The sequence below is a fragment of the Heloderma suspectum genome, chromosome 2 (genome assembly GCF_057233095.1).
Source record: "Heloderma suspectum isolate Gila_16-S chromosome 2, 16-S_ref, whole genome shotgun sequence".
NCBI classification, from domain to species: Eukaryota; Metazoa; Chordata; class Lepidosauria; order Squamata; family Helodermatidae; genus Heloderma; species Heloderma suspectum.
Window position 1 is genome coordinate 227,985,322 of NC_139459.1, and position 18,933 is coordinate 228,004,254.

Genomic DNA, 18,933 nt, shown 5'->3' on the forward strand with positions numbered 1-18,933 from the left:
CAATGTTATTTGCCATTTTGACTGGTGAGGTCTCATTGATTTTCCAGTAGGACTGTGCCAGCGCAAATGGCCAGTGAATTGCCTACATAGAGCTTGAGCATTAATTTTTTTAAAGGTTGTATATTATTTGTATACATTGTCAAAGTATACAGATGACGTAGCATATTATATTATCTTCCCTTAAAATATTGATGTTCTTTTGCAAAAGTGATCTTTCCTGATGTATTTCCCAGTGGTAGTGATGTGAAATACTAAACACCATTCTGTCTCTTGCAAAGTTACTGCCTTCAACCAGGAATGGGCTCAAATATTTTGAAATTTTCTCCACTCCTGACACATGTCAAGTCCCTGCCCTATTTCTTTGACTGCTGACCCACATACGGCTGGCACAAGTTAGTGCTCATGCCACTCCAGTTCCTGCACCCACTTGCTCTGATGTCCCAGTTGACACATTTTTAAAAGATTATGTATTGTGCATAGGAAAAAAGATACTTGGTAGCAATGACTAACAGCATGCAGGAACTAGCTGATACTGCTGTACTATTTGCTTCTGTCAACAGCTGCTGACAGCTGCCTACTGTGAAAGTAGGCTCTGCCTTCTGCTGGTTTTAAACATCAGAGAATGTGATTCTTTGCCTTGTGTTAGGTCCTCTGTAACTAGAGTTTGTCACAAGGTCATCTTAGAGCTCATATGAATACTTAATGCCATAGAAAGAGGTTGATATCCACTGAAGTTAGGCAACTTCTGAAGTACTGAACATATTGCTGATACCCCTCTTTCATTTGCATGTTTAAATTTAAATTTAAATTTGCATGTTTAAACTTAGCGTCGCACTTAGAGTCGCGTAGGACCTGAAGATCTACCCACCTGCCTCTCCAGAGACACCAGCCGCCACAATACCAGCAGCAAATAGCAGCAGCAGAGGGCAGCAGCTTTAAAGACAAGGGGAAGGGGCAAACGTGGACTATCTGCTCCTTCTTAGCTGCTGTTCTCTTTTATCTCTTTTATATTCTTTTAAACTGTTGTGTATTTTATATCTTAATATTTTAATATGTGCCTGGGAGGACTATTGGGCAACTCAGGGGGTGGGGGAGGTGCCACCATAACTGTGGTCACGGGCAGGGGGAGGTATGGCGTTGGGGGATTTACAGGCCAGCTGAGGAGAAGAGGGGCTAGACACCTCACAGCTGTCCCCTCTTCTGGTTCTTCCCCCAACCTGATGGTTCCTGGCAGCCTTACCAGTCTGCCCTCGGGTCTGGTGGTGCTGCTGCTGAATGCCAGGTCGGCCCAAAATAAGACCTCCCTCATCCATGATTTGATTGTGGATGAGGGGGCTGACCTGGCATGTATTACTGAGACCTGGGTGGGGGAACTGGGAGGGGTCACTCTTTCCCAGCTGTGCCCTCCTGGGTACTCGGTGCAGCACCAACACCGACTTGAGGGTCGGGGAGGGGGGGTTGCCGTGGTCTATAGGAATTCAATCTCCCTCTCCAGGCTTCCTGCTCATTCGAGTGCAGATCTTGAGTGTTTGTACCTTGTGTTGGGTACCCGGGACAGATTAGGGATTCTGTTGGTGTACCGCCCACCCCGCTGCCCATCAGACTCCCTGCCTGAGCTGACGGAGGTGGTCTCGGACTTGGTGTTGAGGACCCCCAGGATGATGGTCCTGGGGGATCTCAACTTCCATGCCGAGGCCGCTGTATCCGGGGCGGCTCAGGACTTCATGGCCGCCATGACAACCATGGGGCTGTCCCAACATGTCATCGGCCCAACGCATATAAAAGGACACACGCTTGATCTGGTTTTCTCGACTGGGCAGGTGGATGGTGATCTGAAAGTGGAGGAATTAACATCTGTCCCTTTGTCATGGTCAGATCACTTCCTGCTGAGGTTTAGACTTCTGGCAGCCTTTCCCCTCTGCAAGTGTGGGGGACCTATTAAAATGGTCCGCCCCTGGAGATTAATGGATTCCGATGGATTCCGGAGGGCTCTGGGGGATTTTCCTGCTGGTATGGCTGGTGCTCCTGTCGAAGCCCAGGTCGCTCTGTGGAATGCAGAGATGACTCGGGCGGTTGACACGATCGCGCCCAAGCGCTCTCTCCCTCTGAGCAGAGCCCGGCCAGCTCCTTGGTATACACCTGAGCTGAGGGCAATGAAGCAAGAGGGGAGACGGCTAGAACGCAGGTGGAGGAAACTCGTGCTGAGTCTGACCGAACACAGGTAAGAGCCCACTATCGAGCCTACTCTGTGGCGGTGAGGGTGGCAAAGAGGCAGTTCTTTTCCACCAGCATTGCATCTTCTCAGTGTCATCCAGCGGAGCTTTTCCGAGTGGTTCGCGGCCTGTTACATTCTGGGCCAGGGAGAGAGACGGTGGAACCCTCGGTAGCACGCTGTGACAAGTTTGCGCGGCACTTTGAGGATAAAGTTGCTCAGATTCGTCATGAATTGGACACCACCATTAATGCAGTTCCATTGGTAGAGGCGTTCAGAGCACCGTCTGGTCCAGTTTTATTGGATGAGTTTCAGTTACTGAGGCCTGAGGATGCGGACAAGGTGCTTGGCCAAGTCCAATCGACCACTTGTGTGCTTGACCCTTGCCCTTCATGGCTTATTAAATCAAACAAGGAGGGGTTGTCCGGCTGGGTCCAGGAGGTTGTAAATTCCTCCTTGAGAGAGGGAGTGGTGCCTGCTGCTTTAAAAGAGACAGTAATTAGACCACTCCTGAAAAAGCCTAACCTGGACCCAGAGGATGTTAACAATTATAGGCCAGTGGCCAACATCCCCTTCCTGGGCAAGGTGCTTGAGTGGGTGGTTGTAGGACAGCTCCAGTCACTCTTGAATGAAACGGATTATCTAGGTCCATTTCAATCAGGCTTCAGGCCTGGTTTTGGAACGGAAACTGCCTTGGTCGCCCTGTGGGATGACCTCTGCCGGGAGAGGGACAGGGGGAGTGCGACCCTGTTGATTCTCCTGGACCTCTCAGCGGCTTTCGATACCATCGACCATGGTATCCTTCTGGATAGGTTGTCTGGGTTGGGAGTTGGAGGCACTGCACTACAGTGGTTCCGCTCCTACATGGATGGCCGATTCCAGAAGGTGGTGCTGGGGGATTATTGCTCTGTGCCCCCATGCTGTTTAACATCTACATGAAACCGCTGGGGGAGGTTATCCGGAGGTGTGGGCTGAGGTGCCATCAATATGCGGATGACATCCAGCTCTACCTCTCTTTTTCATCAAACCCAGGTGAGGCAGTGGCTGTTCTGAACCAGTGCCTGGGCACGGTAATGGACTGGATGAGGGCTAATAAACTGAAACTCAATCCAGACAAGACGGAGGTACTGTTAGTGGGTGATTCGTCTGCCCGGCTAGGTGATATTCAACCTGTTCTGGAGGGGGTTGCACTCCCCCTAAAGGATCACGTTCGTAGTTTGGGGGTGCTCTTGGATCCAGAACTGTCACTTGAGGCACAGGTGAACTCAGTGGCACGGAGCACTTTTTATCCACTTAGGCTGGTATACCAACTACGTCCTTATCTGGACAGAGATAGCCTAGCTACAGTTATCCATGCTCTGATAACTTCTCGTCTGGATTACTGCAATGCGTTATACGTGGGGCTGCCTTTGAAAACTGTCCGGAAACTTCAGCTGGTCCAAAATAGGGCAGCAAGATTGTTAACAGGGACTGGCCTGCGAGCTCGTATTACGCCAGTACTTTTCCAGCTGCACTGGCTGCCAGTCCATTTCCGGGCCCGATTCAAAGTGCTGGTGTTAACATTCAAAGCCCTTAACGGCTTGGGGCCAGGTTACCTGAAGGATCGCCTCCTCCCATATGTGCCTGCCCGGACCTTAAGGTCATCATCAGAGGCCCTTCTCCCTGAGCCCCTGCCAAAGGAAGTGAGGCAGGTGGCTACTAGGAGGAGGGCTTTTTCTGTTGTGGCACCCCGGCTCTGGAATGAGCTCCCTAGTGAGGTTCGCCTGGCGCCTACATTGTACTCCTTTCGGCGCCAGGTGAAGACCTTTTTATTTTCCCAGGCATTTTAGCTTTCTAAATTTTTATCTTTGCTGTTTTAAATCTGTATTTTAAACTCCTGTACTGCTGCTAGGTTTTATTGTGGTTGTATTGTTATATTGTGGTTTTAATGTTCTATATATTTTAAATTGTTTTATTGTGTGTTGTTTGGTTTTAGTTTTTGTGAACCGCCCAGAGAGCTTCGGTATAGAAATGAAATAAATACATACATACATACATCAGTCATTCTCGGTAACACATAGTTTTGCTTTAATGGGTGTAGTGTATATATATAATTTGTTAAATTTTGAGGCGGGGGGACTCGCAGTACGACAGAACTCTTCAGATAGGCATTGCTTAAAGTTGAGTTGAACTGCCATATTAAATAACTCCATATGTCTTCTTCACTAACTGCTGTCAGTGTATTCTCTTGAATGCAGTAGCAGTAGCATTTGTCAGAATTGATTGATTCTTAGGTGGGTCATGGGTTTCCAAAGTTGGGTGATCTTGAAAGCATTTACAACATTAATCTTTAAAACTAGGAGCATGTGATGATCAAGGATTGTTTGTGTAATGTGAAAAAATGGAGACAGGAGGAGAAGGTTGTTGCTTTCATAATGCACACACATCTACAAAGCCCTGCCAGACTTGTCAAGGATAGAACTTGAAAGGGGGGCTTTTACTTCAAATGACTGTAGTGGGCTTATTTTAAATTATTTTGTCCTACGGGTAATTCTCTCCCCCCCCCTTGCCCTTTTAAGGAAATGCCAAAAGTTTTAATGTAGACTTTCAAAGTGAATGTAAAATAGAGCTTGCTGTTTCAGTTGCACTTTGGAATCTTCTCAAGTGAAGACCAAAGCACCTGCAAAAACAGTCAGTCTGTTCTACAGTTCGGATGGTCTCTGGCATCCCTTAAAGTTGTCTTTCTTCCCTCTCTCCTTTTCTTTTCTGTAGTTCTTTGAGGTTCCATTTGACTCGAATATGAACAGGACAAAAAACAGACCCCTGGTGCGAGGACAGATCAGGTAAGGCTGCACACACCTGTTCTCTCAAATGAGTAATGAATCTCATTCTTCCTTTTATATATTTCCCTAGTCTTCTGCCTTTCCTTGTGTTTAGATAAGCAAATATGTCAACTTATAAAGAACAAAAAACCTAGAAAGAGAGACTATTTTTTGTGCTTTGATGACTGTGAAAGCTTATAATGCTACATGGAAAACATATTGGCTTTCCCCTCTCATCATGTTCAGCAGATATTGTACAAGGGCTTTTATAGACATAGAAATTAAGAGATATGAGATTCCAGGTGTTCCTATAATCTCCTAGACAAAAGTAAATCAAGTACCATAGTTTTAGAAGTAAGCAGTTGATCCTAGCTACGTCTTGTTAACTGCCAAGAAAATAATTATGGGTTTCTCACAATCATTCTTAAAAGGACCAACAACAAAAACATCTAAAGTCCGTAATGTTCCATGTTAGTCTTCTATCCTAGATCCTACAAGACAACAGGAAAGGATGGAACCTGTGAGTTTGATATATGTAGGAGATGTTGGCCACTTCTCCACTGTCACCACCCCATATGAAGAATTGGTGACTTCAAATGATTTTACTACCTGTTGCAGGTCTGCTCCATAATTACTCTACTTCCTTCACTGCTACATTTCTTGCCAAAAATTCCAAAATCCATATTGCATTTCCAGCTTGTTACTCTGTTTCAAATAAGATGTATTTCCTTGATGTGGAACTTGGATTTATTTTTTTAGTAGATGAATGTTAAATAGATGATTTAACATCTATTATTTAACATCATTTTAACATGATTTAACAGACTTTGAAGGTCATACATTTATAAAATGGCAAACTCCTGTGTTTAATTTTTTAATTACATTTTTTAAATAACATACACAAGAAAAATAAAGACAAGCAGAAGGAAGTCTCTTATCAATCCCAGCATTTCCTGTCAAACTGCATTGTACAATTCCAGTATCTAATAAAGGGACCTCATTGGCTCTGTAGTATTTGCCTTAAACTGATACTTCCATCCCAAAGATGCTTAATATATCAGTTTATAAATTATATAACATTCCAATTGTGCATACTTCTATATTTCCATTGTTGGTAACTGGTCTTGCTTCCAGTATTTGGTCATTAATATTCTACCTGTAATCAGCAGACCATCAACCAAATGTCTATCCTTAAGCCAGAGATTAAGTTTCACATAATGTAATGGAATAATGTCCTGAGGGCAAGGCAGGATATTTTTGCAGTATTGTTGTCCCATTTTGCAATCCCAGCAATGGTGATAAATGGTTCCATTAAATTGTCAGTGTCTTATACATAAACTCTTATAATTTCCAGATACCTTCTGAAGCTGGGGTCTCCAACATGGGATAGTATCCAATGTTAGTCTTACATAGAGCAGACCCATTGAAATAAATGGGACTTAAGTTAGTTGTGACTAACTCATATCTCATTCATTTCAGTGGGTCTACTCTGCGTAGGACTAACAATGGGATACTACCCATGGTTCCCAATGTGGGCAGCAGTGTACCTGTGGACACCCCTCTTGGAACCTATCAGGCTCCCTGCCCCTCCTGACTTTTATTTTATTTCTTAAGATTTTCTTTAATAAAAAAAAAAAAAACTGGGAAGCTGGCATGTTGAAATGAAAAGGGTTCCCCTCCAGTACCATCTTTTCTTTTCTTTAAAATTATTGTGAAATTTCAACAAAAGAAAAAGAAAGAATGAAAGAACGAAAGGGGGGAAATTATATACATACATAGACTTGAATATATCCGTATCAATGAAATACATATGAAATGCACATATGTGAAAATACAGCTTTCTAGAAATTATACATAAGCTTCATAAGCAGACCAGATATTCAAATAAGTATCCATTTAAAGGAGGTATCCATATACCAGCTGTTCAAATATTGAAAGCATTATAAGGAAAGTATTATAAATGGATGGCCTCAATCTATTGTAGGAGGTGAGCGTTTATCCTTCCAATATTATAATAGTCTTTTAGCTGTCGAAAGGGCATGGAGTAGGGGTGAACGAAAGTCACTTACCTTTTCTCGCAGCTTTTTCGCGGTGGGGGGGAGCACTTCGCTGCTCCCCCCGCGAAGTTCAGGCCGGGGGGGGGGCTTCCCGCCTCGCCCGGCCGAAATTCAGGCCGGGGGGGAGGCTTCCCGCCTCGCCCGGCCGAAATTCAGGCCGGGGGGGGGAGGCTTCCCGCCTCGCCCGGCCGTGAACACGAAAGTAAAAAAAAAAAAAGTCCCCTGATAGGCTACGTGACGATTCACGTAGCGTATCACGGCTAGATCTGGAAAGTCAGCCGTGATAGGCTACGTGAATCGTCACGTAGCCTATCACGGGTGACTTTAAAAAAAAAAAAAAGCGCGTACGCGAATGGCGGCCCCCATAGGGAGCCGCCATTCGCGTTCCTTATTTAGTTGCTGTAGTCTACGTCAATGTTTACGTAGACTACGGCGAAAATAAGGGCAACGCAAATAGCGTTGCCCTTATTTTCGCCGTAGTCTATGTAAACATTGACATAGACTACAGCGACCAAATAAGGAAGGGGAATGGCGGCTCCCTATGGGGGCCGCCATTCGCGTACGCGCTTTTTTTTTTTTTTAAAGTCACCCGTGATAGGCTACGTGACGATTCACGTAGCCTATCACGGCTGACTTTCCAGATCTAGCCGTATCTTATAGGGAGCTATGGGGGCCGCCATTATCCGTACACACTTTTTTTTTTTAAAGTCACCCGTGATAGGCTACGTGACGATTCACGTAGCCTATCACGGCTGACTTTGCAAATCTTGCCGTGATAGGCTACGTGAATCGTCACGTAGCCTATCAGGGGACGTTTTTTTTTTTTCTTTCATTGCAATGGCGGGGGCGGCAGCCGGTCGAAAGACCGGCTGCCGCTCCCGCCCCGCTCGAACACCGGACGAACCGCCAGCCGGACCCGCCGCCGGGAGGGACATTCAGGGAAGGTAAGTCCCGTCCCGGGGGGGGGCGGGGGGCGGGGCGGGCGGAGGATTTCTCCCCGAAACTTGTTCGGGGGGCCGAACACGTTGGCGCTCGGCCCCCCGAAGTTTCGGGGAGAAATTCTCCGCCATCCCTAGCATGGAGAATCCATTTACACTGATCATGCATTAATTTCCAAGAAGCAAGTGGATAATTTAAAAGAGCATGTACATCAATGAATATCAAAGATAGTTCCAGTACAAAATGTATCCAGCACCATCTTCATTTGGGCTCAAAAGTGTGGTTTTGTGTTTTGGAGCTCAGACCCCACCTCTGCCTTGTACTTAGGTTCGTCTTTCCTTTTAGTCTCACCAGCCTGCCTTCTGGGAAATGAGTGTTTTATGACCAGCCATGGCAGCCATTTTATGAATGGGCAAGCCCCCCATAGGAGCCATTTTGTGAGAGCACCTATGACATGCAAAATTCCAAATGTGCCCACCAACACAAAAAAGTTGGGAACCCCTGTTCCAAAGACTTACAAGAGTGTGATACCAGCTATATAATATTTTAAAATTTAAAATTGTAATATTTTATATTTAAATTATGACAGCCATATAGATTTATTTATTTACACATGTTTATAATGTTTATAGTGTGTGTGTATTATATAGTTAAAAAAAATTATCTCACTGGTTATATGGTTGCATAAAAAAAGAAACAATATAATATTTTAAAATATTTCTTCCTAACACATACGTACATATTTCTGTAATAATACCAATCCATTGCAAATTATTTTGATGTTATAATACAAAAGCTTCCTTGTAGTATTGCTTTTTGAGTAGAATGAAAACACAGCTAAATTTCTATTGATAGTGCAAGTTTGCTTATTCTTGGAAATCTTTTTTGATAACTTCTGGAAGATAATGGTGTAATCCAACAATAACATAATACTGCAACTTAACCATTGAATGATTAAATTATTAGATCCAGGAACCCTAGCAGATTCTGAAAACTGTATTACATCAGGTAGAATGTTATGAGTTTATCAGATGACCCCTTGGCATCATAATTGTACATTCATGGTAATATGAGAATAATGTGGCATAAAACATACTACTAATGCAGACAATGGAGTGGGGTGCAGTTTAGCAGCTCTTTAACTACTTTTTCAGGAGGTGGGTGGAGAAAGTGCATTCTTGCGGCTGCCTTGCTTAGTCTGTTCTTAGAACTGCTGGTACTCTAGCAGGACACTGGCATCGTCATGTTAAGTGCTGTGCAGCAGCTGTAACTGAGGGTTAATAGCTTATTGATTGATTGATTGATTGATTGATTGCATTTATATCCTGCCTTTTTTCCTCCAAGGAACTCAAGGCAGTGTACATGATCCTCCTCCTTCCTCCATTTTATCCTCACAACAACAACCCTGTGAGGTAGGTTGGGCTGAGAGTCTGTGACTGGCCCAAAGTCACCCAGTGAGCTTCCATGGCCGAGTGGGGACTAGAACCCGGATCTCCCGACTCCTAGTCCAGCACTCTAGCCACTACACCACACTGGCTTGTGTGTTATGAGGGAAAATACACGAATACTGAGAACGCAAGTGCATTCAAAATGTGGCATTCAAAAGGCTGGTCAGACAACTGAATATTGTAGTAGAGAATGTATTCCATGAGCATGCCTTTCTGTCATAAACTCAGATCAAATTCTATATACCAACCTATGGGGCAAGGTTATGTCATATGTAATATTATCTCATACATAGTGTGTCACTGTGAACTCTCTCTAAAGAGAACCTTTAATGATATGGGCACAGTAGCTTTCCTACTCTTTACAATGTTTTTTATGCCTTATATTTTATAATCAAAGGGTCCATTCACAGCAAGGGTTTACACCAGGAAGTATTAGTACTCTAAAAAAAAAGTGTGTTATTAAAGGAAGCTACCACTGAGTCACATACTGTCAAGAGTGCCCTTGCTGCCTTCTGAAACCTTCAAGTAGCCAGAATCAACACGCAGACGATAGGGCTCTTTTCCAAGGCTTTATTTCCATTCAACCTAATGACACTTACAGATGCTAATTGCCTAAGCCTAATGAGGGAAATTTAAGAGAGCTGCCTACCAGGGGTTTCTAGCCTTAGTGAATCACTTGGTCTCCGTTTGGAGGGAAAAGTCAGGAAGCCTCTGAACATAAGGGCTAGGAGGTGAAAGTCCACCCCTTTTTTGTGGGGCATTGGGGCGCAGCTGTTGACGTTGCACCAAGCGGGCTGAGCGCCTCCTCTCGGTGCCCTCCATCTCCCACTTGTCCCTGCACCTAGCATCCCAAAGCTCCAGTTGTCCCTCCCCCTGCCTGCCACGGTCACTACCACTCTCAGGAATGTGAGCAGGGAGGGGCTGTCCCTCCGGTGGCGCCTCTGAACAGTGTGCAGGTTCCTCTCCCACGGTTTCTATCTCTTCCTCAGAATCAGAACTGCTTTGGGGCTCTGTGGGCTCCGATCCAACCCTGACACATACAAGCAGATGAAAACAACTTTGTACAAAATAGGACATTCTTTGAAAGATCCAGTATCCCAGAATGCCCTAGAACAAGCTAGTCATGCCAACCACTTGGTTTGTTTCCGAAATAGGAGCCAAAATGGGCTCACATGACAAAGTGCTTGGGAAGGTACCCCTTCTGGCAACCACTGGAACAGATTTTTTCCATGCATCCTCTCCACCACCACCAAAATAAATTCCTAATAGTACCCTATTATTAATACTGCCACTTATCATACCTGGTCATAGAGCTCCTTTTTATCTTTCTATTTTAAGTGTTGCCTTTCTCTGATCCAAGTATAAGTTCTGACCATTGTATTTTCAGAAAATACATGATTGGATTACAGCATGGTACCTTTTGTTTATTAGAAGACTTAAGAGTACTGCTAAACATTATATATCTGTAATACTTATCTTTTCATTCTGTATAAATCATTGCCAGCTCATCTTTTTCCTTTGTGATGAATCATGAAGTGGGAATCAAACCTCTGGTGATATTTTACAAAAAGAATTGTTAAACCTGTGTCACCTTTTGTGCATGCTCTCTGCTGCATGTATACATACAAATAAAAAGCCAGCATCCCATGAGGCTCCTGTTTGAACAGAAACTTAAAGCAACCTTGATTTCTGTTTGTACGTCTGTTCAGTTTCTTAAAGGATTGGATTCCAACTTATGGGGGGACGGGGAGTACTACAGCTTATTTGCAAACGTTAAACTAAAGCCCTTATTCATAAACTATTCAACAAACAATTTTCAGATAGCATTTCCATGATTTGTGCCAAGGACTATTTATAACAAAATTATGTTTTCCCTTAGGCATCTGTGAACAGTTGGTCGTATTTATTTCTGTTTTTTATCCATCATCTTTGGAGGATTGAAAAAAAGTGATGGATGAAATTACATGAAAATTGAAACAAAATAGTAAAGCAAGCCCTGGGGGTAAACTCACTCTCGTTGTAAATAGAGGACTTCGGTAAACTTGTTCTGATTTGTTCTGTAAGATGGTGCTAATTACAGATTTCTAAGTTCAGTTACTTTTATTTTAAAACATGATGGGGAATATTCTAATGAGAGCAGCTGTTGAGCACACAATGAGACAAAAACTGGCCCCCGCCAAAATTCAGTGCACCCTTCATTCTGGTCTTTGAATTTGGTTAGATCCGTGTGTGTAAACTCTAAACTCCTCCCCCTTACTCATCCCCAAATGCAATTAAAGCTTTTTTTTAATGGTCTCAGCTGTATTTTGGTCAACTCTATAGCTTATATGCTATAAAGCTGACTCAAATACTTGGTTCTTCCATGTATAACAGTGCTTTCCCACCAAAAATACCATAACGTATATAAAGAGTACAAGGGTCTTGCAACCAGACCGGGGCCTGGATTCTCAGTAATATTGCCCACAATTTACTTATTTGCTGTAGGAAACATTTATATGCACATAGAGTTGGGTTTCCCTTATAAACCCTGAGAGTTTTAGTTTCCTCTTTGATTATCTATTACCAGCAGAGAGGGGAGGAAAAAAAGCAACTTCATAATAGCGCAAATAATCAGGTATTCAAGTTTCCAAAAACTTACTTACATTTTTAAGTCACACTCTTCTATAAAGGAATTCCATTTGGAATTCCATATTCACCAAACCTGAAACTTCATTATACTTATTTCTTGGTCTCCTCCCTTTCCTGCCCTTTGTAGCCATTATAGGGACCCCAACACAATCACTCATCAACCTATCTATCCAACTGTCAGCAGCTAATTTAATGTTATTTAAAGTGTCACTTAACCTTGACTGATGTTGGCCTAAGTTCTTGTAGACTTCAAGCTAGACATCAACTGGCATTATTTCTTCAGCTGACCAAAACAACACACTGCAAGAGTGCAACCTTTTGCTGCATATTTTCCCAGTGTTGTTTGAATCTTTCTTTCTTCTGGTTAAATCTCTTTTATGGTTATACTGAAGGCTAGTCAAAACAGCATAGAGATGGATGAATTGTTTTTAAAAGGCTGGGGCATGTACAAAGGGTTCTGTGTATCTTCAAAGCATTGCTGTTTTTTGTGTTACATTTGACTCTCATCAAATTTAATTTTGGTCTAGTTTATTCTCATCCTTTTAGTTCAACCCATTGGTGCAGTAAATCTAAGGACACCTACTCACTGAGGATATGCCCTTTGATGTCCTACTAATTTTACACAAGTTACTGAAATGGGAAACCTGTTGTCAGCAAAACTGGTAAATAAAAACTCACGGATGTGCAGACAATCCTCTGCATGCCTTCTCATGGGTGCTTTGCTGCTGTCTTCCAGTCAGCAAATGATGGGCCCTTTGCTGTGTTGGACCCCTTAGGACTGAGCTCACTTCCTTCAGATATTCATCTTTATTTCTCCCTCATCTCCTTTAAGAGGTGACTGAAGACCTTTTTTATTTTTCCAGATGTTTTTAGGGATCTCTTCTTGACTCCCTTTTAGGCTATTTTCCCTTTCCTTACCTCTTCAAAATCTATTTTAGTTGGATTTGTATAGGATTTTATTGGCTCATATAAAATGCCTGTGGTTGTGTATACTTTCTCTCTGTGCAGAGCCACTCCAAAGAAGGTATCAATCCAAAGGCTGAAATAGCCCAGTCTAAATTCCTATGCTGCGACACCTGAGATCTTCAAGCTGCCATGTCAATGGAAGAGTCCCCCACAGAGATGAGCTCTGCTGTATATCAGTTCTAGATGTCACAATTCAAGAAGGATGTTGACATTTGGAAGGGTCAGGAGAGCTATGAAAATAAGAGGTCAAGATGACAAACCATATGAAGAAAGGCTCAATTTAAGGGGCTTTGAACATTCAGTGTAGAGAAAAGGTGTTGCATACATGTCCACCTTTCAGATTTAAGCTGATGTGAATTGTCACAGCGTTTCCTCAAAAGATGCTGGAGATTATTCTCAGAGAAACTCAGAATTGCTCTCAGAATTTGCCACACTCCTGCAAAGCTACAATTGCAGGGTTACTTTGGTGAAACTGAAACAGTTAAACCAGTATAAAACTGGTTAAGGTTTGTAATGTGCTCTAAATGGTTGTGCTATGTTCTTGATTAGGAGGAGAATGATTGTTTATCATGTCCAGTGAAGACAGAATAGGAAGACATAGGCTTATATCACAGGAAGGTAATTTAAAGTAAAACGGTAGGGAAACATACAAGAACAGAATAGCGATATGAGAAGCTGGCCCAGGATGCAGCAGAATCATTTTCCTTGTGATGCTTCAAAATGGTCATCTGACATAATTGAATTAAGTACAGGAGATTTTGGCCTAGAGTTGATTTAGATGATTCGCAGGGCACATTGTCTACACTACAAAGCTTTATTGTGCTTTTTACTACTTCAAAAGTTAGGACTTCCCTAAAATCCTTGGAATTGTACTTTCGCAAATATGCTGAGAATTCTGTTAGATATCTCTTCCTCCTGTAAGAACTGCGGTTTCCTCTGAGGGCTAAACTATATACAACATTACTTAGCGTTCAGCTGATCGTCACCTTTTTTTTTTACCTTGATGTAAGCATGCAGCACCCTGATCCTGCATACTTACATCAAGGTAAGGTTTAAACCTCCCACCCAGCAACGTTTCCCTTAAATTTATGCTCACCCTTGTGTACAGTGTATTTTACACTCTATAGCCACTTGGAATGTAGCTAATATGGTTTTCCTTTGATTTCTTTCTACACTGGGAAGCTACCATATTGTTTTCTTCAGAGGTAGTGATATGTACTTTTAGTGACAGAGAGATGCTCTCTAGGTATGAATTTGTATTTTGAAGGACAGCAAATTTGATCGGAGAGTATCTGCATTTGCTTCTTTGTACGCTCCACGGGATACACAACTCAAGCTTTAGCGCTATTTTAGGAACATATAACTGTGTGAGCATCCTATTAAAAATTATTGCATTGCCACCTTAATTTTGACAATAATTGGGGATCTTGTGATAAAGGCAAAAACCAAAGTCCCTCAAACTGAAAAATTGCACATTATTCAACTTAATTTTTAATGGATACGCTTCGTTCAGCATCAACAGATGTGGTAATTTACTTCTTAAGGCTGTGCATATTTTCTACCCACTCCTTCAAGAATGCACTTAATGTTCTTAAATATGAGAGCAAAAAATCTCAGGAATATGGTTGCAGTGGTGTCCAACTAGAAGCAATGTGAGCATGGCCTTGCAGTACAATTAGGCCCCAATGATAATTAAATGGAAAACAGTTGTGTTGAAAAGCACATGTGTGCCTATTACTTGCATGTCTCAGTGTGTTTTGATGAGCTTATTGGATTAGATCCAAACTTAGTCTCATTGATTTCAATGGGTCTCCTCTAAGTATGACAAAGTATAGGTCCAAGCCATTGATCAGAAGATAAAAACTGTAGGAGGTGCTATATATCCAAAGTTCCTGATTATATGTCTGTTATATGTTCTTGCTATATGCCTAGTTCCTTATAATCACATTTCATGGGAAATGTAGGGATGTATGAGAAATTCGCTTCAGATCATTTTTTATCATGATTTGCCCAGTTCACACCTTCTGGACATGACACAGACTCAAATGCAGTCTGCAGCCGAAGTCATTACATGTCTGAGCTTGCAGTATGATTCGTGGACAAAAAAGAGAGAGAGTTTGACAGCGTTCATACCTTTGAAAAATGCACAAGAAAACAGTGCATGCTTTTGAAAAATGTGCACAAATAATGCTTTAATCTGTAGGAGAAGAATGCATACATTTCAAAGATGCGCACAATTGATGTGTACATTTGAAAAAATATGCACAAAAACACGGATTTTCATGTGAAAAGAAAAGAAAAAAAGCTCGCAATAACACTTGAGTCAGAATGAGCTTTTAGATGGATTTTGGAGAACTTTCGCAAGCTCGGGTTTTGCTGATTTGCACATCCCTAGGGCAATGCAAAATTCCCAAGTTGTTCTGGGGGATGGGGGTGTCCCTCTAGGCCATCTTAATGCTTCTCACAGTTAGTAATTGAGGATGCTATAACTAAAACCAGGACATTTCTACAGTTTAACATTTAGAACTTCGGGGATCAACTGTGACCGTTTTAGTTCCTGGTAAACTTAAAACTCTGGAGCTTCAGAGAGAAAAGACCCTGTGCCATCCATGACTAACAATGTCAGCTAAGTGGCTTACAGGCTTAAATAATCAGAGAACAGTATAAAAATTTCTGAAGCACTGCCACTGTGGCTCAGTGTTTAAGTTAGTTTAATGCTTGGGTCTCCAAAGCAGTGTCCATGGGGACCTCCAACTGCACCTGTAAAGCTCTCCACTCCCTGTCCCCTTCAAATATTTATTTTTAATTAAAACCTTGCAAAACATTAGGATGCCAGGTTCTCTATCCTGTTCCTTAACCTGCTGCTGATCAGCTGTTCAGCAGGCAGGGAGAGTAGGAAAGAGTTGCTTTCTAGTGCTGACCAATCTTCTTCCGCCCACATAGACCTTTCCTCTTTGTGCTCTCTCTCTTCTCCCAGCCTCTAGCCTCACTATTCCTCTCCCCGCCCTCACATTCCTTTACCTCACTATTTCTCTCCCTTCTTTGTCCCTAGCCTTGCTATTTCTCTTCCCTACTTCTCTAACTATTTCTTTGTGGCTAGTCACAAAGAACAAGTAATTCACCCAAGAAACCAAGTACACACTCTCAGACTTTAGCCTTGCTCTTTCTTTCCCCCATCCCTTTATCTTGTTGTTCCTTCCTCCTCCCAGCCTTGCTATTTCTTTCCCCATTTCTTTCCCCATTTGCCTCGCTATTTCTTTCTCCTCCCAGCCTATAGCCTTACTATTTCTCTCCTCCACCCCTTTCCCTCATTATTTCCCCCTCCCTCTCAGCCTCCAGCTTTGCTCTTTCACCCCACCCCTTTACACTGTTTCTCTCCCCCTCTACCTTATTTCCCCCTCTCTCGTAGCCTTTAGTTTTGCTGCTCCTCTCCCACCTTTTACCTCACTGTTTCTCCTCCTCCCAGACCCTTGTCTTGGTTTTTCACTCCCCACACCCATCTACCTCACTATTTCTCTACTCTTCCAGCCCCTAGCCTAGCCCCTTTTCTCTTCCTTCCCTGCCCCTTCTCTTGCTTTTCTCACCACCGTCCCCACCCCACAGCATTTTCCCAGGTGGGGGCTGTGAAGGCAGAGGAGGCAGGAGCGCCAGATGGAGGAACAGAGTGGCTAAGCCTGAGGTCGAGGTAGGGAAAACTTTTATTTCCTTTGGAGGTGGGGAAAGGTGAGTGTGTGTGATAGTGTGAGCAGAACAATCCTATGTAGGCCTACTCAGAAAAGTCCCTTTGAGTTCCATGTAAGTATGCACAGGATTTCAACCTTAGAAAGGAAGTATGGATGGGATTGATGAGGGCAGGAATTGGGGCAGGAGGGTAAGAGAGAATGGGGTTAGCGAAATCTCTGACGAGATGCACTGTCTCTCAGCCTCATCAGTTTGCCTTATATGAAATGGGTGTTTTGTTATTCTGTGGGGTCAAATATGTGGATTGGCTTTGGAGTTCAGCCCTTTCCTCTGTGTGTACTCAGTGTCTTGGGTGAATTACTTGTTCTTTGTGACTAGCCAGGCCCCCATAGCATCAGTTATGTAACTAGCCACATCCTTCATGGGAACCATTTTTTGGTGGTGCTCCCAACAGTTCCTCAAATTCCCAAATGTGCTTACAGGCCCAGAAAGGTTTAATGGGATACAAGGACTGAGAGTTTCAATTGTATGTACTTCACAGCAAGTTGAGTTTTGGGTTTGATGATATACCAGCAGATTGATCAATATAATGTATTTACAGTTTGTCTGAAAGAGCACTCAGGTTTTTCATAGATTGCAAACTATGTTGCCTTCATTGGGCTCTTGCGTAGTTAGCCCAGTAGGTCCATAACTGTCTGCATAATCCCCTAGAATTGATAGTATCTGTGGGCTTGCTGACTATTTTTCTTTGAATAGTAGACTCCCATTCCATATTTCGTCTGCTTTTAAAAGTCCCCTCAGGTTCACAGGTAGTTTGCCATGTGGCATGGGACGTCCGATGCTGCCTTATGTATGCAGAATTAGTCATTTTGTTTGATTTTGTTTTGATTAATTTGTACAACTTCATGTTGCAACATTGAAGCTTTTGCATAATTTCAGATATTTAGGCAAGAACCAGTAAAGGTAATGTGAAGGACTCACAAGTTCTAGTCCTAATTACTGGAAGTCTCCTCTTTGATTTTTGAATGTTCAAAAGAGACTGTTGACATGTTTCACCTTTTTCCTGCCACTTCTAAATGTTCAAAACCCTTCTAGTAAATAAATACACAAACCTTTCATCCTCTATTTCTGTGGACTGCTTGGGATTGGTGTTCTACGAAGATTGTCAATATCTTTGTCAATAAATGTACATTTTTATTTTCTGCTGCCACCATTTAAATTCATTAAAATAAACACCCCCTTGATTTTTTTAGAGCAATGGCCTGTTTAGTGTAGCATAGGCATGAGACTGACCGACAACTGAGGCAGAGCATAAACAAGAACCTGGAGAATGAATGAATGAATGAATGCATATATATATATATATATATACACACACACACACACACAAAATATAGAGGTTAATCTGAAGATCATAGGATAATATATTTTGTAAGATAAAATGTTATAGTGTCAGATAGTGTGCTTTATTTGGTATAATTACTAAAGAATATAAGAGTTGCCTTTTGAGTTACCCACATATTTAAATCAAGGGCCTACTTCTTCTATCTCTCTCCACCCCAGCCAGCACTCACAGAACAGGGTTAATTTCTCTCCAGTGCAGCCCTCACTCTGCTTCTCTTTTGATCAGTTGGATGTTCAGCCTTAATGAGGATTGCTTAATGAAGAGAAGTTTTCACCTGGATCAAGACTATCACAATGTAGACTCTGGCTTCAGATTCAGCTACATGCTTGCTGAAGCCTCTCTGCTTCGTTAAGCACAACTCTTCATTAAGCACAACTGACCAGCTACTGCCTTCCAGTTCTTCCCCTTTTAAGCTGTCTTCAGGCTATGAATATTTCTTTCAAGCCCAGCCTTATTTCCTTCAGTTTTGCCTCTTCTTCTACCTGCTCACCTTTCTTCTTCTGTCTTCCTCTCTTTGGCTGTTCTCTACCTGCAAGTGACACCCCAGTAGTGCTATATCTGGCTTATTTATTCTCTGCTGGCCACACCTTCTGGCCAATAACAGGACCCCTTTCTATTGTCTTTATCCAAGAAGCAATAGCAGATTCCCAGAACACAAATATGCTTAGTCCCTTCTAATCCCCTTGATCAGTATAAATACTAGTGACATTCACTTTCAGTACTTTCAAAGGAACTGCCCTCCTTAGTAGCTATACGCAAGGCCCCTGTTATCAGTCAAGCTCCTATCACTGTAGTC

At 42.6% G+C, this 18,933-nt stretch overlaps 1 protein-coding gene across 1 annotated transcript in view; it reads left to right on the plus strand.

The window, feature by feature from the left end:
* COX10 (cytochrome c oxidase assembly factor heme A:farnesyltransferase COX10) overlaps positions 1-18,933 on the plus strand; it is a 169,132-nt gene that overhangs the window by 98,906 nt on the left and 51,293 nt on the right. The window contains exon 5 of the mRNA XM_084838344.1: positions 4,964-5,034. Within this exon, the coding sequence (XP_084694470.1) occupies positions 4,964-5,034 (71 nt within the window). The remainder of the gene's footprint in view (positions 1-4,963; positions 5,035-18,933) is intronic.